The sequence below is a fragment of the Epinephelus moara genome, chromosome 16 (genome assembly GCF_006386435.1).
Source record: "Epinephelus moara isolate mb chromosome 16, YSFRI_EMoa_1.0, whole genome shotgun sequence".
NCBI lineage: Eukaryota > Metazoa > Chordata > Actinopteri > Perciformes > Serranidae > Epinephelus > Epinephelus moara.
In genome coordinates, this window is record NC_065521.1 from 39,688,118 (window position 1) to 39,711,994 (window position 23,877).

Here is a 23,877-nt window from a genome sequence, read left to right on the forward strand (position 1 = left end):
TTATTTTACTTTATTTTATTTTATCTTGTTTTACTTTATTTTATTTTATTTTACATTATTCTTTTTTATCTTATTTTACATTATTTTATTTTTTTATTTCACTTTATTTTTATTCAATCTTATTTTATTTTGTTTTATTATTATTATTATTACTTTATTCCATTTTATCTTATTTTAATTTTTTATTTTTATTTCACTTTATTTTATTTTATCTTGTTTTACTTTATTTTATTTTATCTTGTTTTACTTTATTTTATTTTATCTTATTTTATTGCTTTATATTTACATACTTTTATTTAATACTGTTGTTCTTACTTATAATTCTCTTTTCTTTACATCAGAGCGACTGTAACAAATAACAATTTCCCCTCAGATCAATAAAATATTTCTGATTCTGTTTCTGATTACATTTTAGCACTGAATACATCTGTACTGTGATAATGAGCTATTTCTCTCACATCATGGTCAAATAGAAATTAAATTAAAGTTATTATTTTTACATTCCATGTTATTTAGTCGGAGCGTCTAACTCCCTCAGCACATCCGTGGTTGTTTTCCTGCCTAATTTGATCCAAGCAGACCCAGGCTTTAATCTCTGGCACCCATGCCCATGTACAGTAATCCAGATTATCAGGTAAGATTGAGAAACAAGTACGTACCAGAGGAGGGAGTCAGGAGGATCATGATTGTCTCTGGCTCACAGCGTATCAGCTGCAAAATAAAGAATCAGACGTGCTTCTGCATTACATACATGATGCTGAGCTGTATATACAAAAGAATGATATTTGGAAACGAGAAATAAAAATGAACTTCATCATCATGTCACAAACAGTCCTTAATAAGATTTGAGGTGATCCATTCTGGAAACTATACGCCCACGTGTTAGGTAATGTGGGACGTCAGGTAAAATGGGACAGATAAGGTTTTACATGTTGGGCTCTTTAGCTACCAGTCACTGAGCATGTTGTTACCACAAATGTGCTTTATATGTGACAATAATTTTTCATTGGCATTTTAATTGATAACTAAGATGGGCAGAGCAGAGGTTAAAAAATCACTGGTTGATTTTATTAACTCTTTGACTTATAATTAAAATATTTTCACAGTGCACTTTACTATTGATTGGAGAGGGTTTTAAGTGAGTGCTGCATTCAGGCGAAACCAGCATGTTTTTAGGCTGTCGGACGGCATAAAATCAATTATTAATTTTTTTTTAAAACACTGTAGCATAATGTACATTCTATTTTTTTTTTTTTAATGCACATTTTTATCGTATTTTTTTCAATTGAATATATTTTTTATATTATTTTAAGTTATTTTACTTTATTTTATTTTACTTTATTTTTAAAAAATTCAATTAAAATGGGGCATATTCTAAAGGTGAAAACAGCATGTTTTTAGGCTGTCAGACTACATAAAATCAATTGTTTTATTTATTATATTTTCATTTCTTTTTGTCAGCCACAATAGCCAAGAATTAGCCAACGTTGTTACGACCACGCATATTTATTGTAGATGAGTACTAGTGTTAAACACCGTAGCATAATGCATTCTATTTTTTATTTTTTTATTTTAATGTACATTTTCATATTTTTTTTAAATTTTTATTTTACGTTATTTTACTTTATTTTATTTTTTACTTTATTTCTAAAAATTCAGTTTAAACAGGACATTTTTGAAAGGTGAAACCAGTATGTTTTTAGGCTGTCAGACAACATAAAATCAATTATTCTATTTATTGTAATTTTATTTATTTTTGTCAGCCACAATAGCCAAGAATTAGCCAACATTTTTTACGACCATGCATATTTATTGTAGACAAGTACTGGTGTTATGGCATCAAGGAAACAGGCAGCAAATTAACAGGGAGAGCATGGAAGAGAAGTTAATGGACAATAAGGTTACATGACTTATTTTATGAATGATTGAATGGACTGAAAAACAAAAAACAAACACCACTGTCCCATTTTACCTGAACATGCCATCGCAGTGAGGTGAGGGTTCTTGATGAGTTTTAAGGTCTAGAATATTTTACTTGGGAACATATTTTCTTCATAGAGAACAATACAAATAACACTTAAAATAGTATTAAAAGTTTTCACGGTCATGGATTTGGTCATGTGCGTAACACCAACCCTTCCTGCCTCAATTATCTTTGCTTTTATTTCTTCAAAGAGCACAATCTCAAATATATAAGCTCCTGTGTGTGGCATTATTCAGCTATTCAGCCCTCAGTGATCTCTGATGCTTTCCAAATGTTATTCTGCCTCTTAAACCACTTGCTGTGTTACAGCTGCTCAATGGGGGCCTTAATGCGCAACGATTATCCTCAACACCACGCAGCCAACATCTCTCCGCACACAACCATCAGCACATGCATGATAATAACCGATGATGTAAAGCAGCAGGTGGATGTTTGGAGCTGTCAAACATCCCAGCATTTCAAAGAAAAGGCTGCAGCAACTGCGTCACAGCCTCCACGGAGCCTCGAGTCATGCACAACAGACCTAGATTATATCCTAAAACAGCTCATCACGACTCTACTGAAGATGCAGGTGCCGCACAGACATGAAGTGCGTCTCATCTTACCTGAAAGGACCTCCAAAGATTACAAAATCTACACAAGTCCAATGATGGAGACGTCTAAACGCGCGCAACACGCCGAATCTTAATTATCGTTCCTTCCTTTTATCTTTTTTCTTTTTGTTCCCACGCGGATTAATCTCTGTGTCACTTAATCTGACTTGTGTGTTTTGAACCTGCAGCCTGTCAGCAGCATATACAGAACATATGTCCGTTTACCTGTCAACTTCACAGCCGCTTTTTCAGGCGCGTCCTTTTAAAGAGCCCAGGATAAATCCACTGGAATATTCCACCGGAAGTGACGCCGCCGTCGCCTAGATTTTTCTAGGCTGTAATATTGTTGGGCAAATCTTTTACGGCTGTCAATATATTGGAGGTGATGTGAGGACAGAAATATTAACTGGAGGAACAGGACCACTTTTTTTGTGTTTTAAGAATCCGTTGATGAATTGAAGAATTGATGAAGAATTTTGTTGATGCATTCAAACAAAAGCTTTATCAAAGACATACTGCTGCTGCAAACATCTGTTTCTCAAGTTATTTGATAGGCCACTGCTATTATTATTATTATTATTATTATTATTATTATTATTATTATTATTATTATTATTATTTTGAGGTACATAAGGAGATTGATGGTACGTCCATCGAAGAGCAGAAGGTAGGTTATCATGTCAGCAACATTTTTGCCTATTCATGAATATCTACAAAAATAATAATGATAATAATAATTCAATGTAGTTCTACACCAAAAATAAGTAAACTTAAATGCACCTAAAATAAGTAAATAAATAAACTTTGCTCCCTTCTGTGTGTCAGCTCTGGTAGTTACCTCATGCTCCTCCAAGTGTTTGCTCTTTAACGTAGCCCAGGTTTTAACAGGTCTGGGGAAAACTGCATCTTCCTACGCTGCACCTTGGACATGGAGCAATATTCATAAAGATCTGAAATTAGAAACATTTATATCAATCCACGAATTTAAGGACATCATAAAGAATGTGGTGACAGAGACATGGTGACACTCGCACATAACAAGACACATAAGCAAAAACAAGACATAAGCACTATTCATAAAACAATGACATCACCACATAACCAAAAAACATTAACACGTACTATACAAAAGTACAGCATAAAACACAACATAGACCAAAGCACACAGCCACAAACAAAAACACAAAAGCACATAAACAAGGACAACAGCACACATGCACAATTAGCAAGACAGTGACGTCACCATAAAACCAAAGCACATTACAGATACTGACGAGCAGTTTTGAAGCAGATGCCCTCGTGCTGTCCGAGGCCTTAAAGTTCATTTATACTTCTGCGTTGAATCAACGCCGTAGCTACGGCCTGACATGCCCCTCCCCAGAGTTGGAACTATGCATTGTGGTGATGCAGACCTCCTGTCTGTTTATGTATACTGACACCATTTCCCTCAGTGGAAATGAAGCTTGTATTTACTTTAATTTCACAGATAGGAAATAATAAATTGTGAAGACAATAAAGCCTCCACAAAAATAGCATTTTATCTTGTGTGTGATTTATCCTGGCTTCATATGAGCAGAGGAAAGTCGCTAGGCTACTTTATACAATGTAAAATGCCATAGGCTTGTAGTTCAATGGTGTTCATTATATCTTTAGTTTCTGATAATAACTTTAGTTGTTCTTTGTCAGTTTTTGATAGGACGGTCACGCGTTCCTAATATCAGCTGATTGACAGATCAGCTGATAAAGACGCCTCACAACCACTACCAAGTGACACTTCTGAGGAAGGCGGAAGTTTCTGCCAAAACATGTCAAGGTATGTAACATGATAACATGTCTGAGATAAAAAACACCCAACTAAAGTCATTGCCATAGGCTTGTGCTAATAACGTTAGCATGTTGTATTTGTTTGGATACATGTTCAGTGTGACAGTTGTTTTATTGGTGAACCTTGTGAGTTGTAATGGAGCCAAACTGAGTGCCGTTACCTTTGTTAAATGTTGCTGTTGTCCCTGGTTTTATATGAGTGGAGGAAAAGTTTGCTAGCTGCTAGGCTAATTTATACAATGTAAAATGCCATAGACTTGTGCTAAAAACATTAGCATGTTGTATGTGTGGGGAAAATGTGTCCAGATAAAGACAAGTGTTTGTCTGTGAATGCTGAGAGTTATAGTGAAGCTGATTTGTGTACTTGTGTTTGAAATTGTCTCTATTAAGTCATGTTTAATGTGTGTTTAATGTGTATTTTGAATCAACTAAACTTTACAGCACTTCACAGAAACCTCCACCGCCAACTAGTGTTTTGGGAGGTGTAACTGCAGAGTGACACAGACACACCACCACACAAGTAAGAACGCTCACAACGACGTAGGCGACATGCGTAGGCTACAGCATAGGGTCTACGCACAACCATAAATCTTGCTTTAGAAGCCAGTAGCATGGGTGCAGGCTGAGGTGGACGAGGTGGCCCAATTTGGGGGGGTTGAGGACAGATGGGCGGGGCACCGAGAGGGCTTTGGGTGGCGGTTAGCTGTGGGGGTTGTTTGTGGGTGGAGTATAGGTGATGGCAATGCCTTAGCTCCCTCTTCACCACGACAGACTGGTGCAGCGCCTGAAAATATGCATGCTGGACTCTGGTCCTGGCTTATCTACTTTTATGGTGTCTTGTAAACCCATGCCAGCTGGGCATAATTCTGGTGACACAATAATAAACACAATACATTCATCCATACCATAATGTTCCCTGAGTGTTATTCCCACTGATCTATGGTGGTATAACTCTTGCATAAACACACAGGTTGGACACCAGATATATTTCAACCCTGTCTCCTAGAAATTACTTAAAATGTATATAAACTGTATATTTACACAACATTTTTAATGCTACTATGCTAACATTAACACCTGTGGGACAAATCATATGACCGCATTTTCTTTTTATGACAACATACATTTATTGACATTGAAAAAAATATACTGGAGAAAACTGGTGCAAGAAAATGTGTGTGTTTGCTCTCTTCTACAAGTATTGGCTGACGTATTGACTTGGCTGCGCTAACAGTAAATCCCCCCAAAAAATGTTGACCGCTGATGTGAGAGGTCACACTGAGCAGAAATCCAGTGGGCATGTGAGACGGATCTTGTAGTCCTGACAGCGTCTTCCACCAGGCTGCTCAGCGTTCACGCAGGCGAAACCACGAGCAGCGTCATATCTGCAAAATGTACAATAAGCAAAGTATTAAAGGGGCACTCCAACAATTTTACACACGAGTCTCAGTTTACTGGTCAAGAGGAGAACTGCTCAGGAGGTGAACATGGAAGTGAAATGTTAAATCACTGGAGGTAGATCTATTTTTTGGGACATACCTCCAGCATCAGGCTGGCTTAGCTTATCATGAAGTCTTTCTCTAGCCATCCATCCATTTTCAACTGTTTATCTGAAGTTGGGTCACGGGGGCAGCAGGCCAAGCAAAGCTCCCCAGACGTCCCTTTCCCCAGCAACCTTTCCTCCTGCAGGACCCCAACACGTTCCCAGGCCAGATGAGATATGTAATCCCTCCAGTGTGTTCTTGGTCTGCCCCGGGGCTTTCTACCAATGGGACATGCCCGAAACACCCCTTATGGGAGGCGCACAGGAGGCATCCTGATCAGATGCCCGAACCACCTCAACTGACCCCTTTTGACGCAAAGGAGCAGCGGCTCTACCCCGAGCTCCCTCCGGATGTCTGATGCCGAATATTTCTCTATCCAAAGGTAGCAATATCTGCCAAGCACCTCTAAAGCTAAACTAATTAACTCATGTTATCGTGTCTGTTGAAGTGTAAAAACAGTACTGCCTGGTTTACAGAGGGCTAAACTAGTGCTGTGTCTGAAATCGCATACTGTCTACCACATGCCTGATATGTCGGCTACCTTCTATACCTTTTTCAGAAGCACTGAACTACAAATTACCATGTCACTTCCTGAGAGCCTCCATACCGGTTGGAGATGCATACCCATGCCAACCTGCCAAGTACCACCAGTTGGTCCAGGAGCTTCGCCTCCAGGATGCAGGTGCTACCACCAGTTTCTCCTCCATTGTTTACCAACTGTAAACTTGTTGTCGTGACTACCACAGAAGGCCCGCCTCTCAAATCATCTGACTGGCCAACATATTCTCACTCCGACCTCGTCACATCCCGACATTTGGTCATAGACTTTCTAGGTCCAGATATGATGAGCAAGGTACCCTGGGTGCGTTGGTTGTTGACATTCTGGGACACCGTGTCAAGTTCAGCCTGTTACATGCATTGTCTTCTTTCAAAGTACACTTCCGTTTTCACAGGAAATTTAATGTGTAAACGCACTATGTCACTACAACACCGCAAATAACGCTTTCTGTCCTTCAACAACAAAAGTACAGTTAAGTTTAGGAAAAAAAGAAAAGGGTTTGGCTTCAGAATCTTACGGGATGCAAACACCGCTCTCTTGGGTGAAGGTCGCCGTTTGTTGGACCCATCCATCCGCTTTTTTAAATTGGTTTCTGACGCCGCGAGTCACTGCACAGGCGTCGCATTTCGACGACTTTGGAGTGAGACCGGGCTCAATTGGACAATGGGAAAAAAGATAACGAAAAAAAGAGATGAGGTAGGACGCTTTTTTTCCACTCTGGGTTGAAGTTTTTTCAACTTGAGGAGTTTAGAGCGCAGAAACGTGAGGCATGTCACAACGCAAAAATCACGAGCAAAAAGCCTCATTCTCATTAAACACAATTACAAAGTGCCACCTCCAGCTGCTAAAATACTTTCTGTGGGATCGGGGCCGAACTGTTTCCCCCAAGTTTCTTGGGGTCCATGTCATTGGTCCGACAGCCCATTGGTCCGACATCCCATTAGTCCGACGTCCCGTTGTTCCAATATGTGATTATACTAGACTATACTGTATTTGTGTACCATAGAGGATCAGCAAACGCAACAAAAGTAGGCTACTGGTCGAGATACAAGTGTCATAGAGAGAAGAGAGTGAAACACCATAACCTCCTGTTATTAACTCTGGGGTCCAGGTTGTGTGGGGAGCTCTCCGCGGTGCTGAACGGCTCCCGGCGGGCGTATTTCTGCCTTGGTGGTGCGCCGCAACCGGCTCTGGGTCAGCTGGGAAAGGCTTGAGGCGAAGCAGGCTCACGGCTTATGTGTTTGCCACTTTCTTTTTCATTTTAACCCACACCATGATCTTTTCCTAATCCTAACCAAGTGGTTTTTGTGCCTAAACCTAACCAGACCTTAACCACAGGGCATCATGATGATTTCGGAACAACGGGACTTCGGAACAATGGGTTTAATATGGTCGGAACAATGGGCTGTCGGACCAATGGGCTGTCGGACCAATGGGCAGTTCCCGTTTCTTGTCTTTATGCTAAGCTAAGCTAAGCTAAGCTAAGCTAAGCTAACTAGCTGCTGATGGTAGTTTAATAATTACCATGCAGATGTGAGAGTGGCATCAATATTATCAACTGTTGTGAAGCAAGATTTAGATTTTAGATTTCTTATCATCCTCACCCCAACATTTTATGCGTATCTAATTTTCCTGCTGCAGACGTAGCCTAGTGAGACCGTCTTCATAACATTCTGAATATTCTGTTTCGCTATCTTTATCAGTCTGGACTCGGCCCAAACTCTTTCAGTGTCTGGAGGTGCTCGCCTTGACCGAGAAATTCCTTCAGCCAATCAGCATAACAAAACATTGGGGAACAACTTCCTCATCAACACAGCCATTTTATTAAACAAGCTTTTGCCACATTCAGTCAGAAGAACGGCAAAAACATCTTTTCCTCTGAGAAACTCTGAGTATATTCTCTTGTTCTTGTTTAACTGTTGTTACTAACCTCACTAATTGCTGTGTTTAATCTACTAACATAAGATTTGATGCTTGTTGCTTCATGAGCCACCATTACTGTTTTTCAAGCTGCAGCCTGCATTTTACGCCCTCAACAATCCTGTTTGGCTGCTTATGTTGTCCACTAAGATGCGGATCACTGATTGGCCCCAACTGGATTTTAATCTCTGTTTGGGGCGACACTGAGTCTAGACTCAGTGTCTAGATACAGGTCATCCTGCCATCAGGATGGTCTGGTCTTACTGGGCTACTTCAGACATGCTATGATGCAAGTCTTTGTTTATCCAGTAACACTTGGTACTGTTGTTGTCTTTCCTTTAACTCACACTTGAAAGACGTCACCGGTCTTGTGCGCAGGGACACCAGACACTGTCATGGCTTCAATGGCCACAGGCTGGGAGCAGACCTCACTGGGGTGTTGCATCTGCAGCTGGCGGAGGGTCTCATAGTCCCCTTGCTTTGTGGGATTGTCCAAGTTGAACCAATTTGTCCTGCAACCTGCCAAACATGGAAGACAGGTTTGGTTGTCTTGTTTGTTTTTCGTCATTTTATACATCTATAAGGATCACATATCTGTTGTAAGATCTTGCTGCGATCCACTTTTCATTAATATTTTCTCAAAACTCAATACTTTTACTGAATAAAATAATAAATCATAATTCTGCGTGCATGAAGACTCACCGTGACAGAAGTCTGGGGGACAGGTCAGTATCACCTGATAATCCTCACATTTTTTACTCCTCTGTTTTTCACTGATGCAGGCAAACCCAAAAGCGGCATCATAGCTGTATTATGATAGAGCAGAATAAAGCAGTCATGATGAAAGGTTGATGCACTGAGTAAAAACCACATCAAAGCTGTGTGTTTGATTAAAAACATGCTCACGAGAGGAAAGTGTCTCCAGTGTGCTCGGCTGATATTCCACTTGTTGTCTTGGCCTCGATGCTGAGTGGGTTTCCACAGACTTGACCAGGGAACGTTTTCAGGAGCTGAGGTATGGACTCCACATCACCCTCGTCTGACGGGTCGTCGCTGTTCAGCCACTGTGTTCGGCACCGCTCTGACACTGAGGGGAAATTACAAATGGATCAATGAGAAGCAAAAACAAGTGTTTTGTTTAAGGGGATTAAGAGAAAGGGGAAATGGAAAAAAAAGGACCATCTGATTTGATGAATGCATACACACACCTCCAACCTCACGAACAGACTCCCTTCCATTGGGTCTGGGGGTTGTTCTGTGGGTAAAGAAGCAGCTGGTGGTGGCATCTATCAGTCAGCCCCCTCTCCAGGGTCTGGGAGCTTTTAATTTTAATTTATTGAATTGAATTTGAAGAGCAAGACGGGAGTAAGCATTTATATTTTTCTTGTTAAAATTTTTATATTTATTTATATATTTATTTTTGTATTTTTCATGTTAAAAGTTTTATGTTTATTTATTTTTCTCTTCTTAAATGTTTTATTTATTTATCTATCTATTTTTCTTGTTATTTTTCATTTATATATTTATTTATTCATGTATTTTCCGTATTAAAATCCTAAGTTTATTGATTTATTTTTTATTGTTGAAATTTTTATTTTTATTTATTTATTTCTCTTGTTAAATTTTTTTTTATTGATTGATTTTTCTTGTTAATTTTTTATTTTTATTTCTATATTTATGTATTCATTTATTTTCCATATGAAAAGTTTTGTTTATTTATTTATTTTGTTCTTGTTAAATTTATTTATTTATTTATTTATTTATTTTTCTTGTTAATTTTTTAAAATATTTATTAATTTATTTTTCATGTTAAAAGTTCTATGTTTATTTATTTTTCTCTTCTTAATTTTTTTGTTTATCTATTTTTCTTCTTATTTGTTTATTTATATATTTATTTATTCATGTGTTTTCCATATTAAAATCTGAAGTTTATTGATTTATTTTTTCTTGTTAAAATTTTATTTTTATTTGTTTATTTCTCTTGTTAAAATTTTATTTATTGATTGATTGATGTTTCTTGTTAAGTTTTTATTTTTATTTCTATATTTATTTATTCATTTATTTTCAATATGAATATATATATATTATTTATTTTTCTTGTTAATTTTTTTTTAATATTTATTAATTTATTTTTCATGTTAAAAGTTCTATGTTTATTTATTTTTCTCTTCTTAATTTTTTTATTTGTTTATCTATTTTTCTTGTTATTTCTTTATTTATATATTTATTTATTCATGTGTTTTCCATGTTAAAATTGTAATGTTTATTTATTTTTTACTTGTTATTTTTATTTATTTATTTTGTAAAATTTTCATTTATATTAATGTATATTCATTTATCCTTTTTCCAACTCTTGTTTGCTTAATCTATCTGCACTTGTGACTTTTTTTCCCCTTTCGCCAGTTCCTCTTGTTCTAACTCATTCCACTTTTGTTACTACTTCATCAACACACACACACACACACACACACACACATAATGCCACTCAACACCATCAACATATGTCTGTGTTTGTCTTTTGTGTTAACTGTTATTTTACACACACACAAGAAAACTTAAGTGTGTTCAGTCCAGAGTAAAAGAGCATCAGTACCTTGACAGAACTCTGTAGGACATGAGTATCTGACTCTGTAATCTTCACAGCTTCTGCCCCTCTGATCTGCATTAACACAGGCGAACCCATAGGTGGCATCATAACTGCAGCAGAGAGAGGGAGGCTGATGAGTGTGACCAGTCCCTTCTCAGGTTATTGTTTAACATTTTGACTGATGTCATCAATCTCACTTTAAAAAGGTATCGGAGGTGTTGGAGGCAGGTTCCCCAGAGATGGTCTGGACCTCGATGGCTATTGGCTGAGGGCAGATTTCTCTCGGGTACATGCGTAGGAGGTCACTGAGGACCTCGTAGTCTCCGTTTCCTGTTGGGTCATCGTGATCAAACCAGCGTGTCCTGCACTCTGTGAACAATGAGGAATAAAAGAAACCATGTTCAGAGCTCAACCCAAAATGTTTGTCTTTTAAAGCTGTAGTTGGTAAAAAAAAAAAAAAGAAGTCATATTTGCTGTAGCTGTACGAGACAGATAATCTGCTTTAAAAACAATTATACTCCTCTGCCTCCTTGTAGTTCTTCCAATGGCATTACAATCAACAGCACGGAATTGAAAGTAACCAATCAGAGCTGAGGAGTCTCTAACGCAGCTGTCAGTCATGTCAATCACTGCTCGTGTACTTTGGTCAAACTGTCAAATAGGCAGCGCTGATCAAATATGAATCAAGTTTCTGTGACTGCATTGCCTATTTCTCATCTCAAATGTTTTCAGGAATATATTTTAGTGCACTGTTTAGCTGTATCATGAGAAGGTTTGTGTTCCAGCTGCTCGGCAGAGATTGATTTTGGCTCTAAAGTATTCAACATGGTGACCACGTTACAAACTCTCTGTCTTGATTCATATTTGATCAGCGCTGCCCGGTTTGACAGTTTGACCCCAGTACATGAGCAGTGATCGACATGACTGACAGCTGCGTTAGAGACTCCTCGGCTCTGATTGGTTGTTTCTAGTGCATCAGACGCACTATAATTATTTTCACAGTTATTCTGGTAGGAACGGGACATGTTGCAGCTCCACCTCTCCGGCGTAAGCGCCACCGCCGTCGGGGTAAACGCAGCGGTCGGCTGGTAAGGCTGAAGGCCTGCTTGGCAAGCACTTCCACGGCTTCTTGGACTGAGTATGGAGCGGTGCCTCGCCTCTTTATTTCTCGGCGCTCGCTGGACCCTGTCGGCGCCTGGCTGGTACCTGTCGTTGGCCCGGATGAGGTGTTCCAGCCCCGCGGCCCCTGCTCTCCTCGTCCCCGCTGGCGCGGGGTGAATCTGCGCAACCTGCGGCCTCTGTGTGTGGCTCCCTGGACAGCTAACGCCGTGGACCCGCTGGCTCCTGCCAGGATTGGGCTGGTAAATGCTAGATCGCTAGCGAACAAAACGTTTATCCTGAAGGATTTCCTGACTTCCCGAGGATTGGATTTTCTCTGTGTGACTGAGACGTGGCTGACTGTTGGTGAGTCCAGTGCTTTCACAGAACTTTTACCCGATGATTGCTGCTATTTTAACTCCCCGCAGACGTCGGGTCGAGGAGGAGGAATAGCGACTATTTCTAAGAGTCACTATACATGTAAGCAGCTAGGTAAGATGACGTGTGCCATCTGAGTGCCGTAAATTGTTTTGCCCTGGAAGCGACCTGGGGCGGACCCGGAGACAGTTTCCTAAAGGTATGGATATACACTATATAGAAATAGCTTATCTTCACACCGATGGTCTCATTTGCTGTTGTAGGTCACGCACAGACATCAGCAGAAACGAGAGACTTTTGCATATCCAGTTAAAAGTTCCTTGTAGTGGCTTTAATAAAAGATGTTGCTATGGCTACACCAAACTTTATATCTGTGGAGTCTATTCTGGGTCCATGTGAACCGCATCTTTGAACCGGCTCTTCAAAGCGAACGAGAAATCCCATCACTATTGTTGTGCCACGTACCTGAGCAGAACTGTCCTGTGCAGGTGAACATGACCTTGTAATCTTCACACTGACTCCCTTTCTGTTCTGAGTTGAGGCAGACGAGGCCCTCAGCAGCACTGAAACTGCAAAACACATGCTCATGTTACGCTTACCCATAAAGGTCCAGAGCAGAAGTCGGCAACCTTTATTATCAAAAGAGTCATTGTTGGTAAAATTTTAAAAAGTAAATAAATCAAATAAAATAATAATTCTGTCATCAACAAAACATGTTTAGACCTTATAATGAAGGTAACACAGTCGACTAAGTCTAAATTAACCTGTCAATATTACCAATAAGTCTAAATGATATGTTTACATATGGGCTTTTTAATGATTATTTGCTACTTAAACTGAATCCGTCCAAGTGCTCTTAAATTCTCTTTTTTTAACCAAGACATTTACTCCTCTGTATTTTGAATCCAAAGCTGGCCGAGCTAGAGAGACTCAAGATGAGGCAGCATTACTGAGGTTCAGCAAAATTTAGAGGAAAGACACAAGGCCATAGAGAAATATGTGCATTTTAGCTGACAAAATGTTAAGACATTTTTTTAAATTAGTGTATAGGTGCCACACTTTCACAGTTGGAGAATAAAAGAATCACTTCAGGCCTACATCAGTGATAATTGAAAATGAAAATGTTAAAAAATAATTGTGAAAGCCACAAGGAGCCACTCGAGAAAAGCTAAAGAGCCACAGGATGCCTGTCCCTGGTCTAGTGTGCAGGATTTAGTGGCAAACAGCAGTGAGGTTGCAGAACTGAAACTTCTCCTGTGTGCCAAGTGTGTAGAAGAACCACAGTGGCCGACACAAAAATGCAAATGGCTCTCTGTGGAGCCAGTGGCGAATTCCATGAGAAAGGACCCTCTGTCGCCCATATAATCGTTTCCTTCTAAGTTAACAAAAATACAATGATTGTTATTTTCAGTTGATCATAAATAAATGAAAACATAGTTATGAAATTCCATTTCTGCCAATAGATGCGACTAAATCCCACACACTGGACCCTCAAGTTCACCACCAAGAAAAATATCAGTAATCTACCGTTTCATCATTTTTAAAAGTGGCACCTCATGTCAGTAAGTGTGTGTTGATCCTTTCCAAACTCTAGAGTGAGCTCAACTTCTGACACCTGTGCAGTGTATTTCCACCACCGTTCATCTGAGCTCCTCACATAAGGTATCAAACTACAGCCTTTAGTTGAAGGTAAATTTTTGATTAATGTAAAAAAAAGTATTTCTTGCTGAATGTTTGCACTTGTTGAGTTGGTTTGAAGAACTAGGCACAACTTCACAGAGGATCCTCTTAATATCAGCCAATATCCTCTGTTACTCACACTGTGCATTAGGAACTTGCAAATGTCAATATCTTAGTTATTACAAAAATGTGGTTTTATCCATTCATAAAAAAAACCTCAAAATCAGTTCTTGACTCAGACTTTGTACCACATCATGAGTTATATCACTGACAGCTTCCTGATGTTAAATCTGTTAAACTCTTTACGTGTGGAAGTTGTTCTTGGTGTGCTGTGACTTGATTCCAGACACCGTCTGAGCCTCCATGTCCACGGGGTCGGAGCAGATCCTCGTCCTGTGCTTCCTTCTCAAGTCACTTAAGAGCTCTGAGTCCCCGTAAGTGGAAACATCGTGTTCATCAAACCAGGCCGTCTTACAAGCTGCAGAAGGGCAAAGTTAGGTCTCAACAATCTGCTGTGAATTAATGCTTTATTTATTAATAGATTCAGGGGAAAATAACGCAGGGCTTACTTTCCAGCGCTGAGGTAATAAAGTGAAGATCTGGAGGAAGAAGAAGTCTTTCATCAGTTAGACATTTTGTTTCTGATAAGTTATTGTGTGTGTTAAAAAATAAGGAATGAATTGCTAATTGCATCACCTGATGCTAGAAGACACCAAACTGCAACGCTCTAAAATAACAAGAAAACAAAGAAATCACTCAAATGCACCGTGATGAAATTGCAAAACAACAAACAAAGAAGATCAAGAAAAAAATTGTGCAAATATAAAAATGAATAAATATGCACTGTCAAAAATGAATTAAATTTGGTAAATTCAAAAATTGTGAAAAGAGGACAAAAATGAACTTTAAGTTAAAGATTTTAAAAACTCAAAGTACCTGAACGACCAGCATGACTTTTTATCCGGTGATCTTGAGGAGAGAAAATACAACAAAATCCAGATAAGTTCTTCATTAAAGTGGAAATAAAATGTCCTCACGAAGTTTGTCTCGTGTGAAGAGGAGTCTGTTCTCTGTGTGTGTGTGTGACTCAGGTGTATTGTCTGCAGGTATCTTGTGGTGTTTGTACAATATCTTTGTTTTCCTGCTCCTCCCACAGAGGCCGAGCCTCAGAGTTCCTCTGTCATCAGTAACGAGTGATGGAGCTGCTCCTCTCAGGAAGTTTGTGTTTCTTTCTTAGTCTCTTATCTCTCTAGTTTAATTGATGGGATTGCTAAATTCTGAGCTGTAACAATACTGACAGTCAAAATAACAAGCACCACAGTTTTCTTTGTGATTGACGGACTTCCCTCTGTTATTGGCTAATGAGGGGAAGGTCACATAATTGGAACACTTCTTAGTAGATCACCAAGAAAACCATTCTTAAGACTACCTTAAAGTGTTACTTTAAGGACTTGGTATGGGTACACTCATACACGCATTTCTTTTCTGTTTTAACCAGTATACATGATGGTTCTTTGTTGCTTATTGATTGTTTTTAATGTCTTTATTTATACTCAGCACCACTGACAATAAGGCTCTCCCTTAACTGATTTCCAGAGTCTTATATAAAGGTTTGAATGAATGAATGAGTGTCATCTCATAGCCTAAAATCATGCTGGTTCCACCTTTGAAAAAAATCCTATTTTAATTTAATTCTTTGCCCCACTTTCCCATAAAAAGTAATGTGTATTGTGAAAATATTTTGATTATAAGTGAAACTGTAATAAAATGCAACATCCTACAACCATTTTCTTTGAAATTTTATAATCTTATTGTTTTAGCTGCAGTACTGTTATTTGCAAAAAAAGAAAATCAAATCAAATTAAACAACCAAACTTACTGTTTCATGTAAAGCACATTTGTATGGGGTGTCGTTTGTAAAGTGTCTCACACTGAAATTATCAGCAACATTTTTGCCACATTTAGCCTCAAACAACATTTAAAAAAGTGGTGTGAATTTTTTAAAGTCACTTTTTTACCACATTTACAGCAATATTTGAAATATGTTAAATATAATGTCACAGTTAAATTTAAATATTAAATGTTAAACCTAAATGTTAAATCATTAGTTTGGTTTTAATTCGTTATTTGATGCTATAAACACAGATTTAACATTTAACATATAGATTTGACATTTAGATTTAGATTTAACTTTTAGATTAAGATTTAACATTAAGATTTAACATTTAACATATAGATTGAGATTTGACATTTATATTTAACATTTAGATTTAACATTTAACACATAGATTGAGATTTGACATTTATATTTAACATTTAGATTTAGATTTAACATTTAGATTCAGATTTAACATTAAGATTTAGATTTAACATTTACATTTAACATTTAGATTCAGATTTAACATTAAGATTTAACATTTAACATATAGATTTACATTTAACATTTAGATTTAGATTTAACATTTAGATTTAGATTTAACATTAAGATTTAACATTTAACATTTAGATTTAACATTTAACATTTAGATTTAACTGTGACATATTTAACATATTTCAAATATTGCTGTAAATGTGGTAAAAAGCGACTTAAAAAAATTCACACCACTTTTTTAAACATTGTTTGAAGCTAAATGTGGCAAAATGTTGCTGTTAATTTCAGTGTGAGCCACTTTACAAACGGCCCATACATTTGTAGTGACAATGCAGTAATATCTTTGGTGATTGGCTGCTAATATTTTAAGAGCCCAAGATGCAAAATCTTATTTGTCCCATTATTCAAATGACCTGACTTCTCCCTGCATCGTTCAGACATGTGAGAGATAAGAAAAGGGAATCATAATAATCCTCTGTATTCACAAAAACAGATAATGAACTAAATGATATGTTTCATCACCCTCTATGTCATGTTCTGTGGTGTGGTTGTATGTGATGTATTCTGTAAATGTAACAGAACAACAAAAAAGTGCATAAAAAGGGTGAATCATGGATTTTTATTCATGGAAAGTGCTGTTGTATCTCCCCAGTTTCAGAGATGTGTTCAGAAATGCATGAATGCATCACAAACTTTTATATCTTAGCAACAAAAACACCTCCTTGTCATGTGGTGGAGAGCATTTGACCCAAACGCAGTCAACAGGAACTCCAAATTATTTTTTTTTTAAATCACTTCTTATTCGAGGTTTGTGCTGGAAAAAGCAAAGCTGATGATAACAGCCCCAAACCACCAGGGATTAAATACAAACTAATGCAGAGCAACCAAGCAGAGAGGCTCAGGTGAGGGGAATGAGGTGATTAGGTGAAAGCTGATTGGCTGGGAAGAACTCTGGGAGCAGGGAAGGACTAATGAGGGTTAATTAAGAACAGGTGTGTAGATGAGCCGAGGAGGGAAAGACAATGCAGGGACACACACACACGCACACACAGAGGAAAACTGGGGACCTGGGGAACACATGGGGAGTGTGGGGACACAAAGAAGAGACAGGGACATTACAGTTGTTTATCATTCATGTGTTGAATGTCTAAAAACCATGCTTTTGATATGCTAATAATTATGTAGTGTGACCTATTCAAGGCTTTTAACCCTTTGAAACCTGGAGTGACATCACTTTTCTTGAGCTGTGTTCAGACACCTTTCACAAGTATGTAAACCTTTGAATCTTCAGCAAGTTGCAAGTGTAATTTCTTTCAAAAACATGGAAGAAAAGGTGATGAGCAAATCAAAAAGAAAATTATTTAAAAACAAACAGAAAAAAATGGAAACAAAGAAAAAAGACAGGGAAAACTATATTAATAAATTTTTTTCTTTTGAATAATTTCTTGCAAATTTTTGGGTCATTTTGTCTTTTGTTGCTTATTGCCTCCTTCACATGTTTTTGAAAGCTTGATTCAAAGGGTTGATACACATCAGTTCCTTAGTTTTGGTCATGGTGGTCATTTTTCAGGTTCAAGGACATGCTCACACATTTCATGCCGGTCTTAATTGTATAGAAGGAGGAATACTTAGAGCGACTACGTTTACATGCACGCGTATTCCGGTTTTTGCTCTTACTTCAAAAAAGGCAATATTCCTGCTAAGCTGTTAACATGGCTAATAAAAATTAATATTTTGCACCTGTACCTTATCTGTGTGATCATAATGTGGAGTGGACAATTATTACTACTATTTTTCATTCTTTTTTAAATTTTTTTTTTAATTTTTGTCTATTTAAATTTTGCTTTTTCTAACCAATGGGTTTGGCTATATACACGTCAGAGTGGATGTCTATACTGTTTTTCTTTTATGTTTAGGTTTAGTTTATTTGCACATTATATATACAAAAGACAATAAAATAACAAAAAAGTTAAAACACATGCAGGAGAGGATGGAAGCCAAAAAGGCTTACAAAGAATACCTCCACTATATAGCTAACAATGAACAAACTTCAAACTGTCAAGGCTAAGTAGTAATATAAAACTGATATACAGAAATTAATGTTAAGGTGTGATGCATTACATTCAGATGTATTTTGAACAGTGATAATGTAGATGTTGATTGCAGAGATGTAGGAAACTTATTCCAAAGAGATGGTCATCATTTCTTTTGAATCAACAAAATTGTATTGGTAATTTTTTAAATGTAATATGTACGAATGTTTTATACAGCTAGAGACAAAACAAGGAAATGTACACTGTATTGCTGTAAAGAAAATTAAATAAAAATTTAGTTAAGGGAATAAGATTAGCATATTCCACGTCTCAACTGGAATATGCTACATTCGGAACAAGGCCTAATTCAGTATACCCAGACGGAACGTGCCGCTGTCATAATCAGAATAATAGTGGAATAGTGCGCATGTAAACATAGCAAGATCAAAAACTGTTTCAATGAACATATGTAAATGTTAGTACTGTTAAAAGACTGACCTATCATCTATTGTGACCTTGCAGTGCTTCTGAAATCATCTGTTGAATGATGAGACACTCCATTTAAAACGAGTTATATACTTTCTTATTAATTTCACAAAGGTTCTGACTCGTCATCGATGTGTTTGACCAGTCCCCCAGTTCAGCAGTCATGTTGCATTCAATGAACATGTGATATCCACTGGTGAAAGTCAAGACTTGATGGTTGGAGGGCTGGAGGATCGTCCCTGGGGCTCAGAAAGATATAGAGAGCAACCAGATAACTCACTTCCTGTGTGAGTTTGACAACTATGATGAATATGAGAAAGGGCTAAAGGACAAAGGACAAAGGACACCTAATAGAGTCCTGCGTGTGCTTTAAGGTCCAGTGTGTAGGGTTTAGGGCGATATATCGGCAGAGATGGAATATAATATATTTAGTATTTTTTCTTTAGTGTATAATCACCTGAAAATAAGAATTATTGTCTTTGTTACCTCAGAATGAGACGTTTATAGCTACTTAGGGTACTTCTCAAAGTCAAGGGTCAAGGAAGTGTCAGGGTTCCCAAGGTCATGGAAAATCTGGGAAAGTCATGGAATTTTAAAATCACATTTCCAGGCCATGGACTCAGTAAAAATCATTTAAAGATTTGGAAAAGCAATGGAATTTTGTTTTGTATAATGAAGTCATAACCATAATCTTCTGTGGATAACCTTCCATATGAGGTAATATAATGGCAAATTTATTTTCTGAAGCTGTCGAACGCAACGTAGCTCTGAAATGCATGGATTTGTGTTTGATTACCATCATGTACATTCACATTTTGTATCTCCCTATATGTATGCCAGCTAGCTAAAATTACAATGACAAGCGAGCAGAGCAAGAAAAAAAACATTATGTTGTCCATGAAAATGTGTGGGAACCCTGAAGGGTCCTTAGACGGCTGAATTTCAAGAAGGCTACTTCATCTAATCTCGCCAAAGGATTGTTGTAATACAAAGGATCCTTTGAATCCTACGAGTCCTTCCTTCAGAGAATGTTCAAGGATGCATGTATGTATCCTCAGCAGGCATAAAGTACCCGCAATTCTTTTCGAATTATTTGCCAGAATTGAAGGCGGGGCATCTTCAGAGTTCTCTGGCTTGTTCCAATGTGTGTTCACCGAATGCTAGGAGGGAGTCTTGCCTCTGTAGGTCCTGACTTTGAAGGACCAGTCCTATCAAGGAAGCATTCTTGACTTTGAGAAACACCGACAGGGAGCGGGTCCTCGTTCACAAAGTCTGCCATGTTGCACTGCCATGTTTCTTCAGTATCCCAGAACTTTTTTGTGTATTTGCATTTGCATTGGCCACCGTAGTGGGTTAAAATTGGGTACAATAATCTGGTCTCTTTGTTTTTGAGAGGAGGAGACCTCTGAGAATAATTTTGGTCCTGGTAAAAAGAACGTTTGGATCTTAAATTATCAGAGAAAAAAAGCACACATTAGCAGGTGTTTGGCTAGCTTCATGCCTCTGACGAGCCGAAGAGCATCAGAGCAACCTTGACTTGTAATGTGAAACTGCTTCATTCAGTGTTTTCCTGTTTTTAATTCCTTGGTCTGTATGTTTTGAAGAGGAAGAGACCTCTGCTGATGATTCGGCTACTGGTAAAAACCTCCTCAACAATGAACACTAAAGGAATTCTAACCAGGAGAAGTTTCAGCTGGTTGTAGATCTGCAATCCTCACAGCTAGATGCCAATAAATCCTCCTAAATTGTACACACTGAACCTTAAAATAAAACTTTAACTTACATTTAACAGATGTTACTAAATATATGAACTTAAATTAAAGATCTGTTGAACTCATTGCTGTTCACTGATACAAACTTGAAGACTCACTGTCATTTACCTGAAAAGGTCAGAGTGTGGCAGGCCAGTCTCTGCCTCTGGGCATGACCTGCACAATCAGGAGGTAAACTCACCTTTTCAGGTGACTATTGAGTTCCTGTAAATAACAGTTAAGGTGTTGGCCAGGCTGGTACGGCCCACAGCCCTCAGTGAAAGAAAAAGTATAGAATAACCAGGATTAGTGTTGAATAACTGCAATCTGCATGACACTGTTACACAACACGCCCCAATGCCAAGAAAGTGAAGTGTTTCTGACAGGAGACAGCTGCAGGGCTTCACTGTCACAGAGATGTGATATCAAGACTGAAGTATGATCCATTTGTTACATCAGTATTGTTTTCAGACTGTGTTTATTTTCGATTATGTGCTGAATATTGTCTGGGATCGTATTTCTACTGTGAATTAATTTGAGTATCACAGCTGAAACAAGAACAGTGTCCTAGTAACAAGAAACACCACAAACAGTAATTTAGCTGCGTTGAAGAAAGGAGGTCAGTGAGATGATGTTGGTTGAGTTTCCTAACACCACTAGTAGGCCTTAACCGTAATATGCTATGAACAGAGCTTCAAGTCTGGAAACACTTATAAAGTCAGGATGGTCTTTTTGTTATTCTGACTTTAATGAGTAGCTCAGAGTAGAAAGGTAGAAGAATAACATGAGTGTGTCATGCTGACATTTCTTGTAGGGGGAGCTTAGCACACAAAGCTGCTGACGTAACTGAAGACTGTTGGCAATATTCATTTTAAACAGCCATCATGGAAACTCCAACACTCCACTGACCAATGATGTAACTTCTTAGCGTATTCATTACATACTGTCCATACTGCTTATGTTGTAGTATAGTACAGAAAGACCTGGACCTAAAAGAGTGACTCAGACAACTGTTCAGTTTAAAGTGGATTTATTTTCACTGAAGCAAGTAGGGGTGTCTTGGGTTGATCCAGGACACTCTGGAGAAACAGGGCAGGCAGGCTGAGCAGGGCTGGAAACAGGTTGGTAAACGGGTGACTGGTGAGCGTGGATCTGAGGCACAGAGAAACACAGTTTAGACTAAAAAACCAACAAAAAGCAACAAGTAGGCCGTCATTAGTACCGCAAGGTAGACTGAATGATCTCGTGGAGACTGGACTGGTATTTGTACTGCTGGGGTTGATTAGTGGATGGCTTTCAGGTGAGCAGGCAGATTGGCAGGAGGACTGATGAGAGCCACGCCAAGACACACAGACACAGAATTTTTGCTCTTCTGGTTTGATGCTCAATTGCAATTCATCGTCTCATCGTGCCTGAACTGTGCAATGACCGTACAGTTAAATCTAATCTGAATTAACTTCATCACTCAGGCAGTAAATCAGGGACAGACTCTTGCGTTTATTGGGCTGGCCCCTTGGTCCAGCTAAAAAATGAAAAAGAAAACCCTAAAGACTTTATAAAGGTGCCTCCAGAGCTGTAAAAGACATTGCACAACAATTTTAACAATAGTATGAATGAATAGTACTCTGTATAATGAGTAAACTGAGATTCTTGTGTAAAATTGGTGAAATGGCCCTTTAAGGATGTCACTTTGCAGCATCATCTTAAAATCATTAATTAATTGTTGTGTTTCTCCCGTTTTCTTTTCAAGAAGCTCTCCAGCATTTAATCTGTATCTAATAGTGTCTTAAATTTGTATTATTTATTTTGTAATAAAACACAAATAGTTGATCAGGGGTCACTTGAGTTAAATTTTCTTTTGGAATTCATTTCATTTGTATATTTATAAGGACAACACACATTAATCAACATTTCCATGAATGTGCAGTATTAGCCAGCAGGCTAATTTTCAACTGCAGTCCTTTGGCAAGATGTTTTGAAATGAATAAAAGGACAAAATTCACAGGACAAAGACAGCATAAAGACATAAAGGCAGAGTTAACGACAGCAGACATAAATTCTCGAGACAGAACAGAAGCCATGCAAAACAACAAACAACAGTAGAGCATCAGAACAATTCAATAATGCAACAACAACAGACAGCAGGTTGGCACTGGCAGACAAGATACATGACGTACCAACACACAGCCATGCAGAGTTCTATCATCTAAAAAGCTGATTATTTCAGATAAATAAAGATTACTGCAGTGAGAGAGGAAAAGAGACAAGAGGAAGGCTTTTTCTCAGGAGCTGACTCTCAAAATCTTCTAAGCCAAGTGATGTCCAGGAGAAATAGACTGAACAAAGAGGAGATCTTATTTTGAATTTTCCTACAGAAATAACATTCTCTTACATAACCACCATAATTTGTGCATGAAAACTGAGCCAACCCAAGCCCACCTCTGTCTTGTCATCCCACTATAAAACACCTTGTCATTAGAGGATTAGTTTATGTACAGGTAGCCCCCGAGGCTCTGAAGGGGTCCCTCTGATCTGGTTACATAACAACACCCTGATGTCACTGACTGCTTCAGGATGAAGTGATGCTAGAAGTTCATGAATTGTTTACATGATCTTTGCATTGCAACAACAGCTGCCTGCGGGTAAATATGACTACTGTATTTATAAAACCTTAAAGAAGTCATGTGTATCACCTGCACACAATATCAGGGTTCCCACTCATTTTCATTGACAAAATTTCGCCCCATGTAAAAAGGCCGTAGAGATGTCTGCCTTCTCTCCAAAACAATGGAACTAGATGGCACTCAGCTTGTGGTGCTCAAAGCGCCAGAAAAAAAATGAAAAACTCAACAGCAATGTCTCTTTCCAGAAATCAGGACCCTGTTACTCAAGATAATCCACAGACCTTGTTGTGAGCAGTTTCATGTAGGAACTATTTTCTTTCTATCAAATTACACTTGTCAACTGTATCGGCATGCAGAAGGAATTGTGCATCTACTCATGGATGAGAGGGTTGTGCTTGTGACGGGGGATGTAAACATTAATAGTCCTCCTTGGCTGAGGTGTAAG

The 23,877-nt window shown here is 38.1% G+C and overlaps 2 protein-coding genes across 4 annotated transcripts in view; both read right to left on the reverse strand.

Moving 5' to 3' along the window:
- The window catches only part of tmem269 (transmembrane protein 269), a 14,738-nt gene extending 11,868 nt beyond the window's left edge, over nt 1–2,870 (reverse strand). For 2 of the 3 annotated variants that reach the window (XM_050065089.1, XM_050065091.1), the window contains exons 1-2: nt 2,590–2,796; nt 660–711 (exon numbers count right to left, since the gene is read on the reverse strand). In XM_050065089.1, coding sequence (XP_049921046.1) covers nt 660–684 — 25 coding nt within the window. In that variant the 5' untranslated portion in view covers nt 685–711; nt 2,590–2,796. The other variant, XM_050065090.1, reaches the window with a different exon arrangement.
- A 2,655-nt stretch (nt 2,871–5,525) lies between these two features.
- On the reverse strand, nt 5,526–15,244 carry si:dkey-205h13.2 (uncharacterized). The gene is made up of 11 exons (XM_050065316.1): nt 15,104–15,244; nt 14,864–14,894; nt 14,737–14,766; nt 14,474–14,645; nt 12,953–13,056; nt 11,209–11,380; nt 11,018–11,121; nt 9,331–9,511; nt 9,127–9,230; nt 8,772–8,943; nt 5,526–5,786 (listed from the first exon to the last, which is right to left on the reverse strand). The coding sequence occupies exons 1-11, from the start codon at nt 15,116–15,118 to the stop codon at nt 5,675–5,677; spliced, it is 1,197 nt and encodes a 398-aa protein (XP_049921273.1). The 5' UTR covers nt 15,119–15,244; the 3' UTR covers nt 5,526–5,674.
- Nucleotides 15,245–23,877: the final 8,633 nt, after the last annotated feature.